General features: G+C 36.4%; 1 protein-coding gene across 3 annotated transcripts in view; it reads right to left on the reverse strand.

Moving 5' to 3' along the window:
* Positions 1-22,225, reverse strand: part of LOC118270599 (probable sodium/potassium/calcium exchanger CG1090) — a 59,035-nt gene that overhangs the window by 23,798 nt on the left and 13,012 nt on the right. For 2 of the 3 annotated variants that reach the window (XM_050698094.1, XM_050698093.1), the window contains exons 2-3: positions 1,602-1,785; positions 1,037-1,194 (exon numbers count right to left, since the gene is read on the reverse strand). In XM_050698094.1, coding sequence (XP_050554051.1) covers positions 1,037-1,194; positions 1,602-1,785 — 342 coding nt within the window. Of the gene's footprint in view, positions 1-1,036; positions 1,195-1,601; positions 1,786-11,907; positions 12,008-22,225 lie in introns of those variants that run through there. The other variant, XM_050698095.1, reaches the window with a different exon arrangement.

Genomic DNA, 22,225 nt, shown 5'->3' on the forward strand with positions numbered 1-22,225 from the left:
CTCCACAGTGTAAGGGTTAAGTTAGGGTCAATTTATACTAGCGCAGAGTCGTGCGTTGTTCGCGCGCAGACGCACGGATTTCGACGAATGCACGCGCCTTTTTATAATCTCAGAAGTAATATGTGCGTTACGCTATGGAGTTAAGGTTGAATTTGTTACGTTCAGTTTGGAAAGACGCTTCAATGCGCTTCGACTCTGCGCTAGTATAAATTGACTCATAGACATAAATAAACATGGTAAGTATCCCGTCTTAAGTTCTAATGTTATTGTTGAAACTGTTCTTTGTCGCACAGTCAACAATGTCGCGGCAATGTCGTCCGACATCGCCCGATGTCTCTGGGGACACATATCGCGCGACAAATGTTCCTAGTGGGGACGAGGCTTTATCATTACATGACGCTGACATTTTCGCGTATTTCAGGGCGAAAATGTACGAAAAAGAGTCGCAATAATTTCGTGTGACTTTCGCAACAAAAATAGAATAGTGTTAGCATATTGGGAATGAGATTGATATTTCTGCCTATCAGATAGAATGTCCAACTAAATTAAAATATACGGTCGGTACTTTAGGGGCAAACGTTATTTATGACGTCATACTCTAATATTCTATGTACCGCATACATTATCCTAAGTTAAAACATAGATATCATCTTGTTCGTTTCATAACTTTATCGTGTTTCTATATAAATTAACATATTCATCGTCACGCCTTTTATCCCCGATGCGGTAGGCAGAGGTGCACATTACGGCACGTAATGCCACTGTACAATGTACACCCACTTTTCACCATTTATGTTATAAGTCCCACGTAATAGGGGCAGAGCCTATTGCCATATACTGGGCATAATTGCCCAGTAATACTTTGCCCGACCCGGGAATCGAACCCAAGACCCTTTGCCCGGCAGTTGCACTTCCAACTTGAACAACGAGGCAGTCATAAATTGCCATATTACATATTATATGTCTAATTACGTCTTTGACATAATTTGACGATTGCCTATAAGATTTTACGATAAATACATAGAGTTTTTCATACCTCAACATATCCGGCATCCTTTTGATCCTTCTTGTCAGCCTCGTCATCTTCTTCGAGCCCCTTCATGCCCTTCTTGCCGCCTGCCGGGGGACCTTCCTCTTCTTCTGTCTTCTTCTCCGATGGTGGAGTATTGGGGGCCGAGGATAGTGGGCTCTCATCTGTAAAGCGTATGATTGTTCGTTTATTTTAAGGTCTGTGTAAAGGAATGAACCCGAAAAAATTAACTGATGATAAAAACCACTTTGGTATTATTTATTTAGGAACAGGTTGAACTACTCAAGGACTCCATATATTTTATATACCGGGGTGCAAACTATGAACTACGAGAGTAACAAAATCGGGTTGAGTTGGCTGTGCGTCACATTTTAACTAATTTTTAAAGACTGCCAGCGGCTTCGCCCACGTTCCCATCGAAAAAAAGTATCCTATAATCCAAGTCAGCTCACACGCTGTCTGTATACATAATTTCATCAAAATTCGTTCAGTAGTTTCTGACGGACAAATATCCAAACTAACAAACAAACTTTCGCATTTATAATATTAGTGTGAAGTGTGATATCCTTACCAATAGTAGTTCCAAGTTTGGCAGTAACTTCGGGTTTATTGGTGGGTCCTATGAGGACGTCCTCAGCTGGCTTGTCGATAGGCTCCGAGGCGTTTGATGGGCTGTAGATAGCTTGGAACACGGAGTATGCTATGAAGAATACTGACACCGTCAGCCATCGATGTCGACGAGGCCTTCTCATCCTCTGGAAAGAAAGAGATGGAGATGGTTATTATAGGAGTAAGATAAGGACAACGAGATGAGACAGTAGGTAATGTTACATTTGGTATTCTGTAATATAAAAATAAGTCGGGTTTTTCTTCCTGACGCTATAACTCCAGAACGCAAGAACCGATTTCCACGGTTTTGCATTTGTTGGAAAGGTCTTGGGCTCTGTAAGGTTTATAGCAAAGAAATTTCAGAAAAATACAAGTGAATTGTGGGAAAACGGAAAATCATTTGGCACATACATCTATCTCGTGCAAGCTGATTCCGGAATCAGTGGAACCAGCTGTGAGAGTGCTACCTACGACCTTATAGGCTTATACATACACATACTTCTTTTGCTTCTTTCATGGTCATGCATCCAGTTGCACACAAGTGTCGCTTAAGTGTCTATCCTTGCCATTTAATACTTAAATTAAAAACGTTATTATTTATAAAGAATCGCTACCTATTTCATTACAAGTACATATCTTATTTAACATTTTCTATAACGAAATTAATCTTTACAAATTACACGTGTCGCGTTATCAGAATGACATGACGTTTCGATTTTTTAACACTTCAATGAAAAAGACGAAGGTACCTCGTCATTCAGTCAGTATAAAACCTTTTTTATTATTATTACACACGGAATCGTCGCTAACAACAGTTGGTAGGTACTCGCTTCGTTTTTAAGGTAAGCGTCCACAGGCCCGCATTGTACGCATCGCACGCAACGGATTTTAGTTTGTCTTGTATAAAAACTCATACAACAGCGTCCATTGATCCTCACATCATCGGCAACGACTACATGCCATGCGTACCGATGACGTTATACGGAATGCCGATGCCAAAAAATCCGAGTGAAAGTGGTATCAGCAATCTGATTGCTGATACTCGCGTCGGCAATCCGAACGCTGTCGATACAGGTATTTTTTTGTCGCAGTCTGAAAAATTTTACGTCAACGCTTTCCTTAAGCGTCTACAGACCTATGAAGTTCGCATTCCGTATGACGTCATCAGTACGCATCGCATGTAGGCATTGCTGATGATGCGGTCCGTACGATGTGGATTAGTGGACGCAGTTGTATGAGTTTCTATACAAGACAAACTAAAATCCGTTGTGTGCGATGCGTACGATGCGGGCCTGTGGACGCGTACCTTTACCTTTAACGATAAAAATCATAATTTTATTATATATCTGTTCGTAAAAATGTAAACGTAATAAATTTTGCGAGTTTATCGAGTGGCAAATTATCTGCCTTTATGTTGTATATGGATTTTATTGGGTAAATAAATGTAAAGGTCACGAGGCAGTTTGGATAAATTGCTGGGCTACAGAGGGTATAATAGAATCAAGATCATTTTTATAGATACCAATTACCTCTAGATATTGTTTTATAAGATTTTTGTTTGTATTGTGTGACTTGGAAGTTAAAAATACAAGCTTATGTATTTTCCTTATATTTTGGGTGTAGATCTGTAAACAGAAACGATTCGGGAATTTAACCCAATACCTATACTTCGGTAGTAGAGCACGCTTGCGACTATTTGACCAGCAGGTATAAGGGCAAAGATAATAAACAAAGACAGCGGGTATAAGGGTTGATTAAGTTTTTTTTTTCAGAATAATGTTAAGTAGTTACTTAAATTATCTAGTTATTATGATAGTTCAAGTATTCAAGTATATATTGTAAATACGAAGCGGATTAAGTCTATAAACAATTTACCCAATCCCGGAATATTTCTAATCTGTTAAATACCTATACTTTCGCGTAAAATGCAGAAATCAATACTCATTAAATTAATAACTACAAGTTACAAATCAACAGCTCACTAAATCCCAAAAGAAATCTCTACACCACATACAAAAGGTTGAAATTCGCATATCGATGTCAATTTGCCCGTTGAAAAAGCTAAAGTTGCCATACAGAACTGTGTTCGTAGGAATGACATGGCATTTTCTTTGGTCGATCAATCACTGGAGTGACGTCACTAAGATAGGACGCGTTTTGCGCGCTTTTCCACTGACGACCATTGCTGAGGTCGTTGACTTTTGGATTGCGGGCGGAGCGATTCAAATTGATGGAACATTTTCAGTTATAAATCATTTCGATTCGATTATTAATATGATATTAACAAGTGTGGTAGAGCCATGCTTCGGCACGAATGGGTCGGCTCGATTGGAGTGATACCACGGTCTCAGAGAAAACTCGCGTGAAATAACGCTTGCATTGTGTATGTGAGGTTACTCGAGGTCCAATTACCCCTCTTTCCAGTCTTCCCAATTCTTCTTTTGGCATAAAAGTTCGTATGTGCTCCATTCAAAAATGTCTGTAAAAAATCAGCTTGTACCTACATTCGATAAAAGTCATAAGTAAGACACACACATCCATACCAAAACTTATTTTTGGTAAGATTGTCCTATATGTATGTACTAACATACTATTATATGTTTAGATTACGAAATTTACGATTCTAATTTGAAATCAATTAACAAAGAAATAAAAACACCCAAACAAATGCATTACAATTACAATGCTTTTATTAAGAAACAAGTTCACAATAAGGAAATCCGATATTGTATCCTATTGTCTAGGGCTAAAACATAAATTGGTATGTCATTGTTCTTTTATGAATATTATTGTAATATTCCACACATTTTAGATCTGCAATGATAATAATATTTACAGTTGTTAAACATTTAAGAATACTGTGGAAGACAAATAAGCCACGTGTTGACGGCAAGTCCAATACATTTCCCAATAACGAACCCCTACTCATCCCATGGATGTCGTAAGAGCCGATTAAAGTCCTTTTTTTTTTGAGGTAGAAAAATCATCCAGTGACTTTTTCTGGCTTGAGCGAGGCGAGAGGTATTGTCAGACTCTTACCGACTAAAAACCATCCCGTTCCTACTCCTACTTTTCGAACCGGAGCCCTGGTAACCCGCCAGGCAGTCCGCTCCGGGTCGGCGATTAAGTCTTTGACTGCCAATAGAAAACTGTTGAAGGCAAATCCTACGCTAATGTCGATCACCGGTGACCACCATGGCGTTCAATGTGTTAAGGGATTACACATTCAATCAACGAGACCGAGTAGTAGAAAGTTTTTAACTCCAACCTGCACAAATGTGCCGGAAACAATGGACAAGCGCTCTAAGGGTGTGAACAGACAATGCGACTGGAAGTCGAGTCGTGACGTTACATCAATCGTCTCGTGTGGGGCGGTACGACAGAAGTGTGTCGTGTGATGTGGGGATGTAATCTTTGTGTTATTTCTTTTTCTCTTTTCCTTCCATTTTCTATTCTCCGTAAAAAAATATCTTTTATAGAACGTTACATTTGTTTTTTTGCCAGTAAAGCTATGAGTGTTATACCTACAGGTGATGATAATATTGCAACATACCAGGCACTATTCAAACTTTTTTATGGTATAAGCCAGTAAAAGAGCTGGCCGATCACGTGATGGTAAGCAATTGCCGCCGCCCATGAACACTTGAAATACCAGAGGCGTTACAAGTGCGTTGCCGGCTTTTTGGGTATTAGGAATTTAAGGGTTGTTGAGGAATCTGGGATTGGGCCTCACTCACACAACGCAAGCGTTGTTTCACGCCAGTTTTCTGTAAGGCTGTGGTATCACTGCGGTCGAGCCGGCCCATTCGTGCCGAAGCATGGCTCTTCCATACTTAAATTATTACCGAGTTTCGTAAGATCATAATTAATTACATAATAGGGTAATTCTTTAACCGCTATGACAATGGAGTCTGAGATTAGTTGCTCGCTTATCGCATCTGCAGCCGCTTCCAATAAGCTTGTCCCAAGTAATCTATCTCAGTGTATTATCATCAGAGAAACCTCACGCTCCTAAGCTTCTAACAAGACGTACGGTAGTAATCTTGTTCGCTCACAGTATCAGATCGATTTGATCTGTCGCTTTACATAGCCTTCCATTAATCTTAAAGATTTGTAGGGGTTCTGACGTGAGCTACATTTTAATAGCAATTGTAGATTTGTCGGTGTAATCAAAATTTCATGACTTTTATTCCTTCGGGGTGACGGGCAGAGGTGCATATATTATGTTAAGTGAAGAATGGCGATTTGTCATGTACCAGAGACGAACACTAAATAGAATTTAAGACATTTTGCCTTAACTCACCATCATTTCGATAACTGTTTAACTCTTGAATCGATTGATTTCCTGAGGCTGGCACGTTATTGACGGGACAGTGAAGTCAATATATCTGAAGTTTTCCAAGCTACTACACCAATTTGCTAAAATATTTAGGCAGTTGGATCATAAATAATATTAACTCGTTTTGATTTTTGTAATGATTTTTATTTATTTTTCTTTCATAAAAACGTGGTCTTAACCATAGCGAACACAACGAAAAATCATTAGGTATATAACCAAATTATTTATTATTGCTTTTTGGCTTACTCACGTAATTATTTGATGAGGAACTCGACTAATATCAAGCCATGCTAGAGGCCCATGAGCAGCATTCTGCGACACATGACGCGGCGACTTTCGTGCTGCTATCAGTAGAAATATAAAAAGTAGCAAAGCTTGGAATTAGTCGAGTTCCTCGTCAAATAGTTACGTGAGTAAGCCGATAACATATAATAATTAATTAAGTATGTCTTATTATAATAACCAGTTACGAGTCGCGTACTAAACAACTATCTATCTATCTATCTATCTATCTATCTATCTATCTATCTATCTATCTATCTATCTATCTATCTATCTATCTTCTATCTATATATATAAAAATCAATTGCTGTTCCTTTGTCTCGCTAAAACTCGAGAACGGCTGAACGGATTTATCTTATCTTGGTCTTGAATTATTCGTGGAGGTCTAGGGAAGGTTTAAAAGGTGAGAAAATATCAAATAATTGACGGAAAAGCCCCAAAAACAGCCCTTTTCTTTATCCCATACAAACGTTTTCTAACTAATACGTAGAGTCAATTTGAGCTTTATTGCTATTGGATAAAGTTCATTGTTGGATAAATGCTATTGGATACTAAAAAACAAATGCTATTGAATAAGACTTGGAGCACAGAATCCCTACTAATATTATAAATGCGAAAGTAACTCTGTCTGTCTGTAATTACGCTTTCAAGCCTAAACCAGTGAACCGATTTTGATGGAATTTAGTACTGAGATAGAATAGACCTTGATACTTTTTATTGCAAAAAAAATAGCGGAGAAAAATAGTGGGTAAAAATAAGGGATAAATGGTCATATGGAAATTCGTCTTTTTAAAAGCTGTAACAGTAAAACTTTGTATTTAGATACTTAATGAGGAACGAAAGAACATGGTCTACTTTTTATTGCAAAAAAATAGGGGAGAGTGGGTAAAAATAGGGGATGAATGGTCATATGGAAATTCGTCATTTTTAAAGCTGTAACAGTGAACTTTTGTATTTAGACACTTAATGAGGAGCGAAAGAACATAGGCTACTTTTTAATAAAAAGGGTAGAAGGCGTAGTATGTTTGATAGAGGAGATTAATGTTTGCTTGAAAATTCGTCATTTTCGTTAATACGTTGCCTGTGGCGTTGCTCGCGTTCGATTCTTATTTAAATACACACACATATACTTATTTACATCGCCAATATCCCTACTACCATAGTAATGTTACGAATGCGAAAGTAATCCTGTTTGTGTTGAGTTTACGCTTGCACGAATGTTTTTTTTTTGGAATATAACAACGAAACAATGTATTTTTTTATTGATAGGCAATATATAGGAAATTAAAGGATAATAATATAGATAACCTTGGCTACTTTTCATCATGATTATAAAATGATGAATCGGCGGTCGTGGTTTCTTTGGAATACATATCTTTAAAAATGCTAACAGTAACATATTCTCAAGTAATTCACATTTTAGATGACATACGGCAGCATTTTGACCACTAACACCACTACGCGGACGAAGTCGCGGGCAAAAGCTAGATTCGATAAATTTTCATTTGTACATGTCAAATATTTGTTGTTTCTAAATTCAAATTCTGTAAATAATAATTGACATTTATGCATAAACTATGAAAAGGGTGAATAAACAATTGTCTGTATTTTTTTTAATCTATTGAAAATGTTGACAAGTGCATTAAGCATTAATAGAAATTCCTCAAATATTAATTATGCGTGCGTTCAGAAATAATGACAAATTATCAACAGTTACGCGTGTGTTCAGAAATTTATTTTGTGTAAATTAAAGTTTATTTATTTATTTATTTATTTATTCATTTTCCATATAAATTACATTACAATATACTAAGCCCCACAAAACCGAATTTTCTATTCACGTTTTCGAACAAACGATGCTCTTTCAATATAGTCTATTGGTGTGAATGACATTGACATTCGTATTGCGCGTTTTTTAAAATATGCAAAATTAAATGTATATTTTTCAATATTTCTGAGAGATTATCTTAATATTTCTTCGAGTTTTAAAGACTAAGAAGATTTTTATTTGCTAATAAGTGTGTGTTAATCAAGGTAAGTTCACATCTTCATTATTGATTTTTAGTAACTTTTGGTGACTACACAATACTACAATTTGGTATACACGGTTATGCAGAAAATGTATGAGAGCTTTTTATTTTCAGTTGGAATTTCTTTTTTAACAATGCTACCAACCAGACGTACAAGCTTAGGCCGCAGAACTCGAAATACGGCAAGTCAAAGAAATATAAGAGCAAATTAAACTGATCGGCAACGCGAAGCGCGAAATGAACTTGAACTGAATAGATATCAAGATAGAAATGTTGTGTTTGATCCCCACAAAGCTGCATTCAGTTATAAGACTAATGAACATTGTGTGTCCACATTGGGATTGAAATTAAAAATGAAGCCTCTGGGTTGTGTTGCGCCAGCGGCCAAGTCAAATTGACGCCATTGGTACCGCCACCAGAGCCACTACATTCATTGGTTCATTTTTTGACTCATATCCAGCAGTACAATAATTGCTTTCAAATGACATCATTTGGGGCAACAAAAGTTATACGAGACAATTTTTTGCCTACTTTTAGTAAGTAAGTATAATGGCAAACGTTTTTTTTTTAGTTTTAAAACCATGTAGCTGGTGCAAAATATGTCGAGTCAGTGATGTGTTTATTTTGTAAACAATAAATCAAATACATAATAATAGTCTATAATCCGAAGACTTAATCAGCAACATTTATAACATGTTGTATTTTATAGTGGCATGAGCAAGATGTTCTTGGTAAACTAAAGCTGCTGTGGAAGGCTGTTTAATGTCGAGGTTAAAAGTAGTTTTAATTTGAAATGATGTAAAGTATTGTGGCAGTATTTTGCGAGCCACATGGTGGTACAATTTGCTATACAATTACCTGTATACATATTTATATTCTTTCAGATTCAGGGATTCAAATATATCATCAAACAGGTTCCTTATTGCCAGTGCCTGTTGAAGACTATACATTTTTGCAAATATATTTTATGGACAATTCAGCAAGAGAAGTCGTTGCGCACACAACAACTCAGTAAAGAGATCCATTGTGATGAACAACTTCAAACATTTTTCCTTCAACACAATAAATTAGTTGCATTAGACCGATGCATTAGACATTCACAAATGCATTAGACCGCATGCCATCAGATAATCACAAAATTGTCATCAGAGCCTGCAGGACAGTGAAATGATTGAATCCTATGAAATAAACACTATTATGAAAATATATTTTGTTTTTTTTTTTAAATTAGTAAAGTCCTTTTCAGGTATAGTGAGATCAGGAAATTATGGATTCATTTTTATATGGAGGATATTTATAGATTCCAATTCAATTTGATTAGGGACTCATACATAACTCAGCTATACAAAATAAAGTAGAGCATCATTGCTACGCGAAAGCGGTACGAAGTTCGCTGGGTCAGCTAGTTTGTTAATATTATTCAACATTATAATTAGATTATGATTCAACATTCATATCACCAAACAACCTATCTAAAACAACGTCTAAAATAAAAAACAAAATATGATTTTGAGCAGCGATTTGTAGACCCTCCTCAGTTAAGATAAGAGGGCATTACTTGACCTCCGGGCCTCATGATAGCGCGGAGCTTGTACGGTATCGCTACACGTCTCAGGGGAGAGATCTTGTAGAGAGTTAGGTTGTACACTGGCGGACATTTATAGGGTACGCTTAGCATTTATATTATATTTATGTTGCAGTTTGTGCCAGAGTGGGTTATATGGTGTAGGAGAACCATGCTTCGGCACGAATGGGCCGGCTCGACCGGAGTGATACCACGGCCTCACAGAAAACCAACTTGAAACAACGCTTGTATTGTGTTTCGTTGTGTGAGTGAGGTTACCGAAGGCCCTATTACCCCCTTCCCAATCCCCGATTCCCAAACAACGCTTTAAATTTGAAATTCCTAATCCCCAAAAGGCCTGCAAAGCACTTGTAACGCCTCTGGTGTTTCGGGAGTCCATGGGCGGCGGTAATTGCTTACCATCAGGTGATCCGTCTGCTCGTTTACCATAAAAAATATGGTTAAAAAAGCACTGGTCATCCGACTAAAAAAGTAGTACTAAATACAGACAAAATAACGATTTGCATGTAATACAACTGTCTTAAATTTAACAAAACACATCCCAGCTGAATACCTGAGACGTTGAAGTGAATAAATTATGAAACAGCTACATAAACACGGTTTCATTTCAAACAACAGCCGACGCAACATGTCAGCACATTAGCGATACGTGTGTACATTAAAATTTCACGTACACCGGGCCCTCGAGTACACTGTCGTGCAGAAAAACGACTCCAGTTCACCGTATTGACTGTACAAACATACAAACCAGGGCCGTATTTTACGTAACGCAAACTAGGCGCGTCCCTAGGGCGCCAGGTTCCGGAGCTGCGGACTACCTAGCGGGTTCACCGGCTCGAAATGCAAAAGTAGGAACGGGGTAGTTTTTAGTTAAGAGCTTGATACTCCCTCTCGCCTCGCCCAAGGTAGGAGAAGTCATTGGATGATTTTGTCCCCTTAAAAAAAGGGCGCCAGGTTGTAGAAAGACGCCGCGAGACATGTGTACCCAATTGGGATGGCGACGGGGTATGAAAATTAAAAATCTATTTAGTCCGTCAGTTAGGTAATGAAAAAATGTTTAACGCGTATTTTTTATTTTGTTACATAAGATAACAACAATTAGATCACGAATCAAAGTTTAGGAGTGGAAGCAAATACGTCATTTCTGCGTATAAAATGTACCTAGAAGTGACGTCACACGATGTATCTTCGAAAGTATTTGTTTCTGTAAGAAAATAGAAAATACATGTGTTTTTAAATAATCTACAAGACGGATATTGAAATAAAAATTACTCATCGGCGCGTAAAACAATAATTAGCATTAATTAGCAGCAAGCATATGAAGTGCTTGCCTAGGGCGCTGTCTACGTTCAATCCGGCCCTGATACAACCACCCAGTGTTCCACTACCCTACAACCAAACAATGTATTTGCAAATGCCAGGTTCATTGGACATATTCACGTACTACACATTAAAGATATTTTTGTTGATCATGTTCCAGTTATTTTTGGCCAGACGTGTACTGTTTGGTTTTATGGATTTCTGGCGTTGATTTGTGCAAACGTTGCCTTGTGTGTGTGTGTTTGTTTTATCGTGTGTTTTTTTGTTTCTGAATGGGAAATGTGTAAGGTTCGTTAGTGGGATTTTGTGAGCTAATGAGAATGTTCTCTTGGTTTGATCAAGGAGTAGGTGTTGGGGAATTGAACTGTTTTGTTTTTTTTTTATGAGTCTTTCTGTTGGAATATTCAGTAAAAGATCTATGTGTATTTGTTTGCTTAGCATTTTTTTTAAAGTTACACAACTAGGATTTTTCCTGTGTTGTGGGTGCGTTTATAAACATAGAATTTGACATACAATGTCAGACCTTTTTTGCTGAGCTGAGCTGATTGTAAATTGCTTGCTGCGATGGAATCGAACCCGCTAAATGTTAAGCCCATCCGTACGCGGAAACCATGGAGTCCGGTTTATAGTTAATGTTTTTTTATAAAAAATTGTATGAGTACCTAAATGTCGTAGTACAAATAAAGTAAAAATAATATTTGAATTATCTTACCAACAATTTGTAACAATTTTAACAATCACTATAGGTATGTTTAAATTACTGATTATAAATATATAAAGAAGTTTTTAAGACACATCGTTCTCATATAAATATCTTTTGCACTCTGACATTAATTTGTGGTTCATACTCCCGGCATTTTTATATGTATAACTATGTAAACATTAATATACCTAACTATGTGAATAACTGAGCAAACTGTACTAATCGAAAGTATGTAATTTTGTAAGAAAGTTAAAAATAAGTGTCTAATGTTTTAACATAATCAACAAACGGGCATTAAAATAAAATTTAGGAACCTACCCCTAATTAACAATAAGTATCATGAAATCATGTACTTTAATAATTGAACACAACGTCACGCCTGTAGGCAGAGGTGCTATACAATGTACACCCACTTTTCACCATTAGTATTATAAGTCCCATGTAACAGGGGGTGAGCCTATAGCCATATACTGGGCACAATTCCAGACTTCGTGCTACTACTGAGAAATTTTCGAAAAAACGTAAATAGCCCAGTAATGTGTATTATGCCCATAGTGTACATAATATGTAGTAATGAACTTCACAAATGAATAACTCATTGTGTTCATTTGCACCGGGTCAAACCCGAGAAGGAAAGACCTCCTCACAAAAATTAATAACTCTAAAATTGCTTCAATATGCAAAACATTCACTTTATTTATTTAATTCTAAAGTTACAACGGTAGACCACCAATTAAAGCAACTTATACACAATTAAAACATAATTAAACAGGAATTAAAATTAATTAATTAATGCAAAATACTCGGAATAATTTATCGAAACGAATAAATAGTACTGAAACAAATAAATTGCGTATTGCTGAAATTAAATGACATCGTGTGTCGAATGTTAACTTTTAATGCCGTGTGCATTTGAACTGAAATGTTCATTTTATATTTATTCAATTATTAAATATCCGGGCTTATGTTGATATAAAATATTATTTCAATATTTTTCGTTATTATATTTCAAAAAGCTATCCACTATTTGTATGTTATTTGAAATGTTAATATGATATATTAAGTGTGGGAGAGCCATGCTTCGGCACGAATGGATCGTGCCGAAGCATGGCTCAACCGCAGTGATATCACGGCCTCACAGAAAACCGACGTGAAACAACGCTAGCGTTACCGGAGGAGCATTTATTCCCCTTCCCAATTCCTTATTCCTCAACAACCCTTAAATTCCTACTTCCCAATAGGCCGGCAATTTTTTTTAAAGCCTCTAATGTGGTGCCCATGGACGGCGGCGATTGCTTACCATCAAGCGATCTGTCTGCCCGTTCACCGGCCTATACCATAAAAACATTAAATGTATTGACAGCATTTGACTTCTTCCTTTTTGTGTATAATATTGTTATTATAATACTCTACTTAATTCCCGGTTCGATATTGTTTTTAAAATCTCGTAAATTAGTCATTCACTAACAATAAACAAAAATATCGACTGACAGTAAATATTATGTTAGTCAGAATTTAAAAGCTTCGAAACCTGAAACTTGCCTTTGATAAACGATGTTAACAGCGAGTTCAAGGTTAAAATCAAAATTATAAAAACATTTACTTACTTATAAACTGTAGCATTATATTTAGGCTATATGTATTTTGGGGTAGTTATAATTTTAGGCGTGTCTGTTGTAGATAGATCAGTAATATCATATGAATCATGATCGAGCTATATTATTAATTCTTTTAAAATAATGATGATTGAAATATGCTGTCACTGAATACTCGTATTGAAGAGACTCATTTCACAACGTTATTTTTAAAAGAAAGTAATGAGTGAATATCAATTAAAAGCTATCACCAGCCGAATTCAAACTTATAGCCTTTGACACAGAGTTGAATATTTAGTAAAGATATGTGAAAATTCACAATAATATATAATATACTGTAGCAGCTTTGACCAACAATCGATTCAAGAATCGAAACCAAAAAATCCAACTCGAAAATCGTTTCACCAACCACGATACACCAACGTAATAAAAACCCGACATCCAATTTTGTATAAAACATAACGATCTGAGAAAAAGTATCACTAGCTCAATGCTCAATAAGGTCCCTCGACCAAAAGTCAGCAGGATAAGGATTTACGGTATCACATTGTAAGTCAGCCCAAATCGATTGCTTTTACAATAGGAAGCCGTACGAATCGCGACGGGAATACATAAAATGGAGTCACTGATACCTATCCATACTTTGTTTAATCCGTGACTATTTCAAATGGATCGAACGATTTGTCTGTAGTCACTAAAAATCATTAGCGACAACAGTTATGATATTTTACTGTTGGCTATTAGGCCTCCTCTACATAACAGGGTATTCCATAATGCCCAAGCAGGTTTTGAAGGAAGACTCTTACTGATTAAAACACCCGTTTTTAGTCAGTAAGAGTCTGACACTCCCTCTCGTCTCGCCCAAGGCGAGAGAAGTCATTGGTTAATTTTCCCCCGTCAAAAAAAAAAGTGTTCCGGACCTTTAGACGGCGTACGAGAGAGTTACGGCGTTTAGAGTTGTCTGATTCTTATCATAGTCATCGAGTTCCATCTACTTCTGGGTCTGCCTCGATGTGTATTGAAGCTTCAAGCTTCCTTGTGCGAACTGCTAGGGAGTGGAACTCCTTGCCGGAGTCTGTGTTTCCTGATGGGTATAACTTGGGTCTCTTCAAGGTTCGAGTGAATAGGTTGCTTATGGGCAGACGTGCTCCACCGTAGGCCGCATCATCACTTACCATCAGGTGAGATAGCGGCCAAACGTCGACCCATTAAATGTAAAAAAAAAAAAAAAATTGACGTTGAGTGGGCTCCACTCAGTAGTGAGTTTTGCCCACCGCTCGTCCGAAATTCTGTGATCCATCAGAATTTTATTTCGCCAATTATTAACCATGTGAGTAGATCTAGGATCTAGGCAGGCCGTGTTTGCTTTTTAATGTTATCAATGTGTTTAAACCCATATAGAGTCTGCAGAATTTCAAGTTGTGTGATTTAAATACTACGTATCCCCTTTAAGATTGATCCGGAGCTGCGGACTACCTAGCGGTTTACCGGGGCTCCGGCTCGAAAAGCAGTAGAAACGGGATGGTTTTTAATCAGTAAGAGTCTGACACTCTCTCGCCTCGCCCATGGGAAGAGAGAAGTCATTATATGATTTTCCCAATAAAAAAAAACCCTTTAAGATTCACTGTCTTGCAAACGTTTAACGTTTAACCCACGACCAAAAACTTTCGCATTATCAAGAATATAGCGTGACCGTGACCCTAAACATACCAGTAAATAAACCTCCAACAATAATTAATTTTCCATTACAATAACATAGTTGGAATCTATAAAATGAATTACTACCACGCGATAACACACACAACATAAACCATTATACGTTGACCTACCTCGCGTCCTTTGTTGTGTGAAAACGTGTTAAACAAACGGAAGTCTGTACATTACGGAGCTCAAGTTATGGTGGTCGCAATGGCGGTTCACGCACACATAGGTACACTCGATCAATACGTTTGACGTCGCTGGGTCCTTTGCGTTGCACTTCAAAAGGAATGAATGCGTTGTACGCTTCGACGGCATAAAGACCGAGTGAACGAACGATTGAATGATTTGTAGAGTGAAGATGGAAAATATTGGGTGCTTGCCGCTTCAAGAGGTTTATGGAGAATGGAATGTTTGAAATATGAAAATGGTAGATTCTTTTATTTTCCTATAAATGTTTGAGTAAGTCATATTTCGGTTTGCAAAGATTATTGAGTAGGCTTTGTTTTGTTAAGTTGTAGATGGGAGTAAAGAACATGCTAAATAATAGATATAACCGTATTTAGACTCTTCTATATCTTATTATTTTCGAGTATGCGATGTATCGATAGTAGGGAAGCCATCCGTAGTACGCATCCATAGCACGTATCCATAGCACGCATCCGTAGCACATATCTTAAGTAAATGATGAACATGGGCTCCTCTGTCTATCACTATAGGTACAACAGGCGTGAATACTATTTCTATGTTACATAATACTTGATTTCTAAATTGTTTTACTTAGAAACTTTATGATGTAAGTGTTGGACGACTTCATAAAATCAAACTACTGAGAATTAATAACTTTATATAAGTTGGCAAAATAAATTAAATAGTTCACTCGTTTGTAAGTCTTCCCTTTAATAGAATCGTGTGAAATTTGAACATAAAACTTTTTTTTATGGAATAGGTGGAAAACGAGCAAAAGATTAAAACTAATTAAAACTTTAAAAACTAAGTTTTTCATAAAGGAAAGGAAAATGGATTTCGGAAAACTTATTTTAAGTATAAGTTAATCAGGGACTGCTGTGCAACTGCCCGAAGCAACCCTTTGTATAATGCATACATTCTTGTTTTGAGTCTGTTATGTGTATGTAAACTTGTATGTTTGTAAACGCACCGACGACACAGGAGAAAATCATAGTGCTATATCTTTTATTAAATAGAAAACTGAAGAAAAAAAAACTAGAACTCTCCTGCTTACCCCATCCAGTTATAACAAGCTGGGTATAATATCTCGAGCAACAATAATATTATTCAGAAGAAACGCTAGTAACTCAATGATCTCAATATAGACGTCAAAACACCTCTTGAAGCTATCATAATGAGAGGGAGATTATACGTCCCTCTCCCTCGCAAAATACTTATCTAAGAAATACGGAAAGAAAGAAAGAAAGAAAAGAAATCCTTCAAAAGCGTGAGTTGAACTTTTCTACTGACGGTTCCGTTGAAATTTTTATATTTGGACTTTTTTATATCATAATATAATATGTTTTATTTTATCGTGTGGTTGTCCGTTAGTGGGTGAATCTCGGGTAAAAATGTGTTATTCATGGAATACAGAAACTAGCTGTATTTCGTGGTGTTAGACATTTTTGGTTAATTTTCAAATTATCTTTGTCGAGGTACGTTCGAGTATCGGTAACGTGGTATCTTTGGCGTTGAGTGCTACCACAAATAGATATGGTCGGAGACCTGTTTTGTACTTAAATATTGTTATTTAAAATTTTGTAATGTTTATCTTTTTTATTATTATTTTTGTCTGTTCCACTGTGTATGTAATTTTCCGAATAAATGCTTTTTTTTCATTCTTTTTAGGTATCGAATCTGGAATTTTGAGCAATGCCCTCAGTCACTTGGGATAACTGGTGGAAAGTTATTTTTTATATTTATATTCACCTCTCTAGAACTCCATAGGGAACCAAAAGTGTCCCTAGCTATTCAAAGAGTCTCAACAGACAGACAGATAACAAGTATATTATAAGGTTTCCATACCCATTCCATATTCCATTTTTTAAGGCACGGAACCCTAACTAAAATGGGGGATATTTTGCGCTCCCTCTCCGATTACTCCGGCATTGAAATCATTTGATAAGGACGAGTCTTCCAGGAAAAGCTGATGTTTGTTTTGTAAAGAGGTTTTATACTTTAACGAAAACTTTTTTGATAAATAACTTTTTTCATAAATCATTTTTTTGGGTAATGTACTGTATTTGTAGGGAGATAAGGTTACAAATAAGTGGGCAAAGTATTTAGTAAATAAGGAATGAGAAGTGTAGGCACACGTCCGTGGGAACACGTGTAGAAATAAGTACATCAATCAGGGGTTGGGCAATAGGAAATGCTTTCCTTACGTCCGCACCAGACTGTGATTTGTTTGCAGCGAATGCCATTTGCTACGCACCTCTTTCGCTTCATCAGCAGTCATCAGTCTACTAGTAATAGTCAAACACGTTTATACTATGCACACTGCTCATTTGTACAACCTATAAATAAATACATTCTACGATGTATGTAATCCACACATGTTTTAGCAAATTGATGATGATGATTGTTGCAATGATCTTTAATAGTATAAAACACTATTTTACTTAAGTCAAGAATCACATCGCACTACCAAAAGCCTCTTCTTTTCTGTTCTGTGCTTACTACAATGACCGCACGAAGCAACTCTTTGTGTGAACCACAATTGTTGTTTCGGGTCTGCGTGTCATGTGTATGTGTACTTGTATGTTTGTAAACGCACCCACGACATAATAGACAATCCTAGTGTGGGGCAACGGTTAAAAAAACGAAACGAAAACTTGTAAGCTACCAAAAACCAAACATAAATTACGAGTTACAAGTCTTTAAATAAAACGACATTAACAAGGTCGTACTTGTCGATCCTTATCAAGTAATCGGAATCAGTCTATACTCTATACATAGCAAGGAGGCATTCATAAACATTGATTTCAGCAAGGGAGGTACTTACCGATGCTGTTTATATGATAGGGATCGACAAATGAATAACCAAGGTTTATCATTCTTTGCAATTTGTCATTCATATTCATTTTGTTTCTAATTTGGTTTTTGTCATCGGAGTTTAATAATGCAACTAGCAAAGCCGGCGAACACTGTTTCGTCACCAATGATCTTACCTGTTTTCTCTGGAATGTTTTCCTGACTTTTCTTTATTATAAACTTAACGGAGCCCGAGACCTTTCCAACGAATGCAAAACCGTAGGTTGCGGTTGGTGCGTTCTGGAGTTATAGCGTCAGGAAGGAAAACCCGACTTATTTTTATATAATAGATAACAACCCAATTACAAACAAACCCATATACCAAAATTTTTAATTTTTAATTTTTGTTTGCCTGTTTGTTCTGGTTTATCCGATTTTGACGGAAATTTTATTGGTAAGTAGCTGGATTTTTGCATAGATATAGATCCCCTTAAAATGTATAGATACTGCATAAGCACATATATATTTTCTGTACCTACAGCCCCTGGCCATAATATACTCTTTGAAAAATAAAGGAATGATGATAATAATATGTTAATCCGTACTTTGACCTCGCATGTGACAAAGTACTTTATATGAAAATGCATCAGTGAATTAATAGCGAGTTGAGAGCGAAGCGCTTTGCATTTTGTCCTTTGTACCGAGTGCAAGCACTCAGCACAAACATATACTCAGTTATACTCAGAAAATACTCGCTGATACTAAGTTGAAAATGGAAATGAATAGAGTAAGAAGTATTTTCTTTGAAAATATAAGTATATAAGGTATTCTAAAAGTAAGTAAGTTTTAATGGGAGGTAGTGTTGTCTGTGTTGTGTTTGAAGATTACAATAGTGAAGAAAAATTCTAACCCCGGACCAGTTAATTCAATTTGAGAACATAAAAAGTTAAATAAATATTGACTTCACTCTGCGTATAAAGTGTTTCATAAATGTGTATTATGTGTAGTAAAAATGCTTACTTTTGCAAGAATATAAAGATTGGTATGTGCCAAGTATTAAATTAAATCATAAGTTATGATTCATAATCCTGAGAAAACCGGACTCGATGTTCGGACCACCATAAATGATAATGAAATCTGCCTAAGACTAAGTGTCGTCTGGCGACCTCAATATTACTATAAAAAGTTCAGTAAACAAACACAAATACAAACATAATAAAAAAATAAAAACATTTCAAAGAAATAAGAACATAATTCATTTCTACTTTATCATTAGATCCTCTCTAACTTTGAAAATAAACCTGAGAACTATTTCTGTTGAAGCGTGGGCCGCCCGTGGGTGTACGATGAAGCTGAACACAAAAGATCAACTCCACACCATTCCCTGATTTCTCAACTTTTCTCTTCTCAGTATAAATACAACGCCTACTTACGTTATTAAGGAATAATTGATGAATCGACAAATTTTCTTAGAATTACTCTCAAAATAACAATGAGAGAGAGAGAATGCTTGTTTTGACCGAAAACAAAGGTGATCGATTTGGTGCTTAGTTATTTTGAGATAGCAATGGAAATGTTTTTGTGGTCATTTATTAGGGTATAATTTAGAAACATACGTAGGTTCACATACATAATTGGTCAATAAGAATATATTATGTGTCTTTTTTTAAAGGGGGAATCATCCACCACACACTTCTCCTACCTCGGGTAAGGCGAGAGAGAGTGTCAAACTTTTACTGAATAAAAACCACCCCGTTCCTACTCCTGCGCTTAGAGTCAGAATCTCGGTAAACCGCTAGGTAGTCCGCAGCTTCAGGTGGATACTATATGCTTAAGCCTCAACGTAATCTTTGCTTAACCTCCCAGGGAATAAAACTTAAAGGCGAGATGTTTTTTATTAAATATATTATCGTTTTTTTCTCCCCATTTTCCTGTGTATTCCCGACTTGGTCGTTTCTGTGTGTTCTTCGCTTCTTGACATAATTTGTTCAATATAAGAAATGACTTTCATCTACGCTCAACAATTTACTGTGAGTGATGCAATATTCTTGATTAGATTTGAATTTTTGAACAAAAACAAGGGTGCGTAAAAAATCAGAAGTAGTAATCGCTCTAGATCCTCAGATTTCTTTGACCCTACAAGGTAACTTTGACCCAAACTTTCAGACCATTGAAATGAAATATACGCTTTGATCAAAATTACCCCCTAGATCTTGATATCGATAATTTAGACCGATATTTAAAGGATAAAAATAAATCGAAATGAAGTAACAACGCATCCATTACGGTTATTAAAAAAAGTCTGCAAAACTATTATGTAGTTGTACTTTACAAGAATTTCATTTTGAAACCAACCACAAAGTAAACAACCGACTGCACGGTTGGTGCGGTGGCTGGGCAACTGGCTGCCGCGGGTAGCGGGTTCGATTCCCGCTCGGAGCAACTCTTTGTGTGATCCACAAATTGTTGTTTCGGGTCTGGGTGTCATGTATGTGAACTTGTATGTTTGTAAACGCACCCACGACACAGGAGAAAATCCTAGTGTGGAACAACGTTTTTTTAAAACAAAAAAAAACCAAAAGAAAACCTTCAGTACCAACTTCCCTAAACCTCAGTTTCCCAGACCTTCACAATAAACCTTCTGCTCTTTTTACCTCAAGTAATGTTCGCATTTCGTTGAAGTCCCCAGGGTGGCGGCGGCGGTGGAACGATCACAAGAAGCTCACACAGATTGTCAAGGAGCGTCGAAACGTTTTTGTTGTTTATTCTATTCTGTACGTAAGTAAGATTATTTTCATTAATTCTGCCGATACGTTGAGTTATTTATTGGTAAGTTTTGTGATAGCTTTCTTATTTATATATTGATGTAGAATTTATGTTGGGTGGTTATGTAACTAGTATGGTATGTCGTGGTAGCAGAGAGGCTTTTCATGCATGACAGTGTGGGTTCGAAACCAACCAACAGCAAGTAGCAATGTGATTTTTTCTGAGTTATGTGTACTTTCTAAGATTATTTAGACACCACTGACTGGTGAGGGAAAACATCGTGAAAAAACTAATTATAAGTTTGAAATCGCCAACCTGCATTGAGCAAGTGTAGTGAGTATTACTCAAAGTAAATATACAACTGCAAACTTGAATCTGTTTATTATTTATTATTATACACCCGTTATATCATACCTCTTCTTTATTTCAACCAATATCATCCTACTAACACAAGACACACATTAAATAAAATAACCTACAAACAGAATCACGTAGTCTCCCGCTACGAAGTTCGTAGCATTCGTAGCACTGGCTACGAGCACGTAGCAGACTACATTTGAGTAGAACGACCCCTTACATTAGTTCCTTTGATAGTGCTAGTACACTGAATATTACATGTGAGTATTTATGTAGCTAGAATTGAAATGATTTTGGTATAAGATTGTATCGTAATAGCACAAGGTCTATGAACAAAGGAATTCATAAGTAAAGTCACGCCATTTTATGCGTGAAGAAATAAGCAAAGCTACATGATGTACCTCCAACTTTTTACTAGATATGTGATGAGTAGGTGTGCCTATTCCTATATACTAGCCACAGTTTCAGTATCTGTGCTTATTAGTAAGATATTTTGACAAAAACTGAAAAATTAACCAATTATGGAACTCGAGTGCCTTTGCCTGCTAGTTTCGCCCCTTGCTTGGTTCAACCATTCTGGTTAACAGAATAAATCACCTAATTTACTCCAATCTTCTTATGCCTATACCTAAATAAAAGGAAAAAATTGTTACATCACACGTAAAAGATTTAGTATTACACTATCACTTATCAGTCATTATGTAAACTGAAAAAAATACATGTATAATGAATCTAATTGGCTCGGCAAACTTCATATCGCCTCAAAAAAAAAATTCTCACTTTTTAAACCTTCCTGGACTTCCACAAATAATTTAAGACCAAAATTTACCAAGCCGATACAGCCGTTCTAGAGTTTTAGCGAGACTAACGAAAAGCAATAGATTTTTATATATTATATACATATACCTAAAAATATACAAACATAAAGC

Source organism: Spodoptera frugiperda, chromosome 13 (assembly GCF_023101765.2).
Source record: "Spodoptera frugiperda isolate SF20-4 chromosome 13, AGI-APGP_CSIRO_Sfru_2.0, whole genome shotgun sequence".
NCBI classification, from domain to species: Eukaryota; Metazoa; Arthropoda; class Insecta; order Lepidoptera; family Noctuidae; genus Spodoptera; species Spodoptera frugiperda.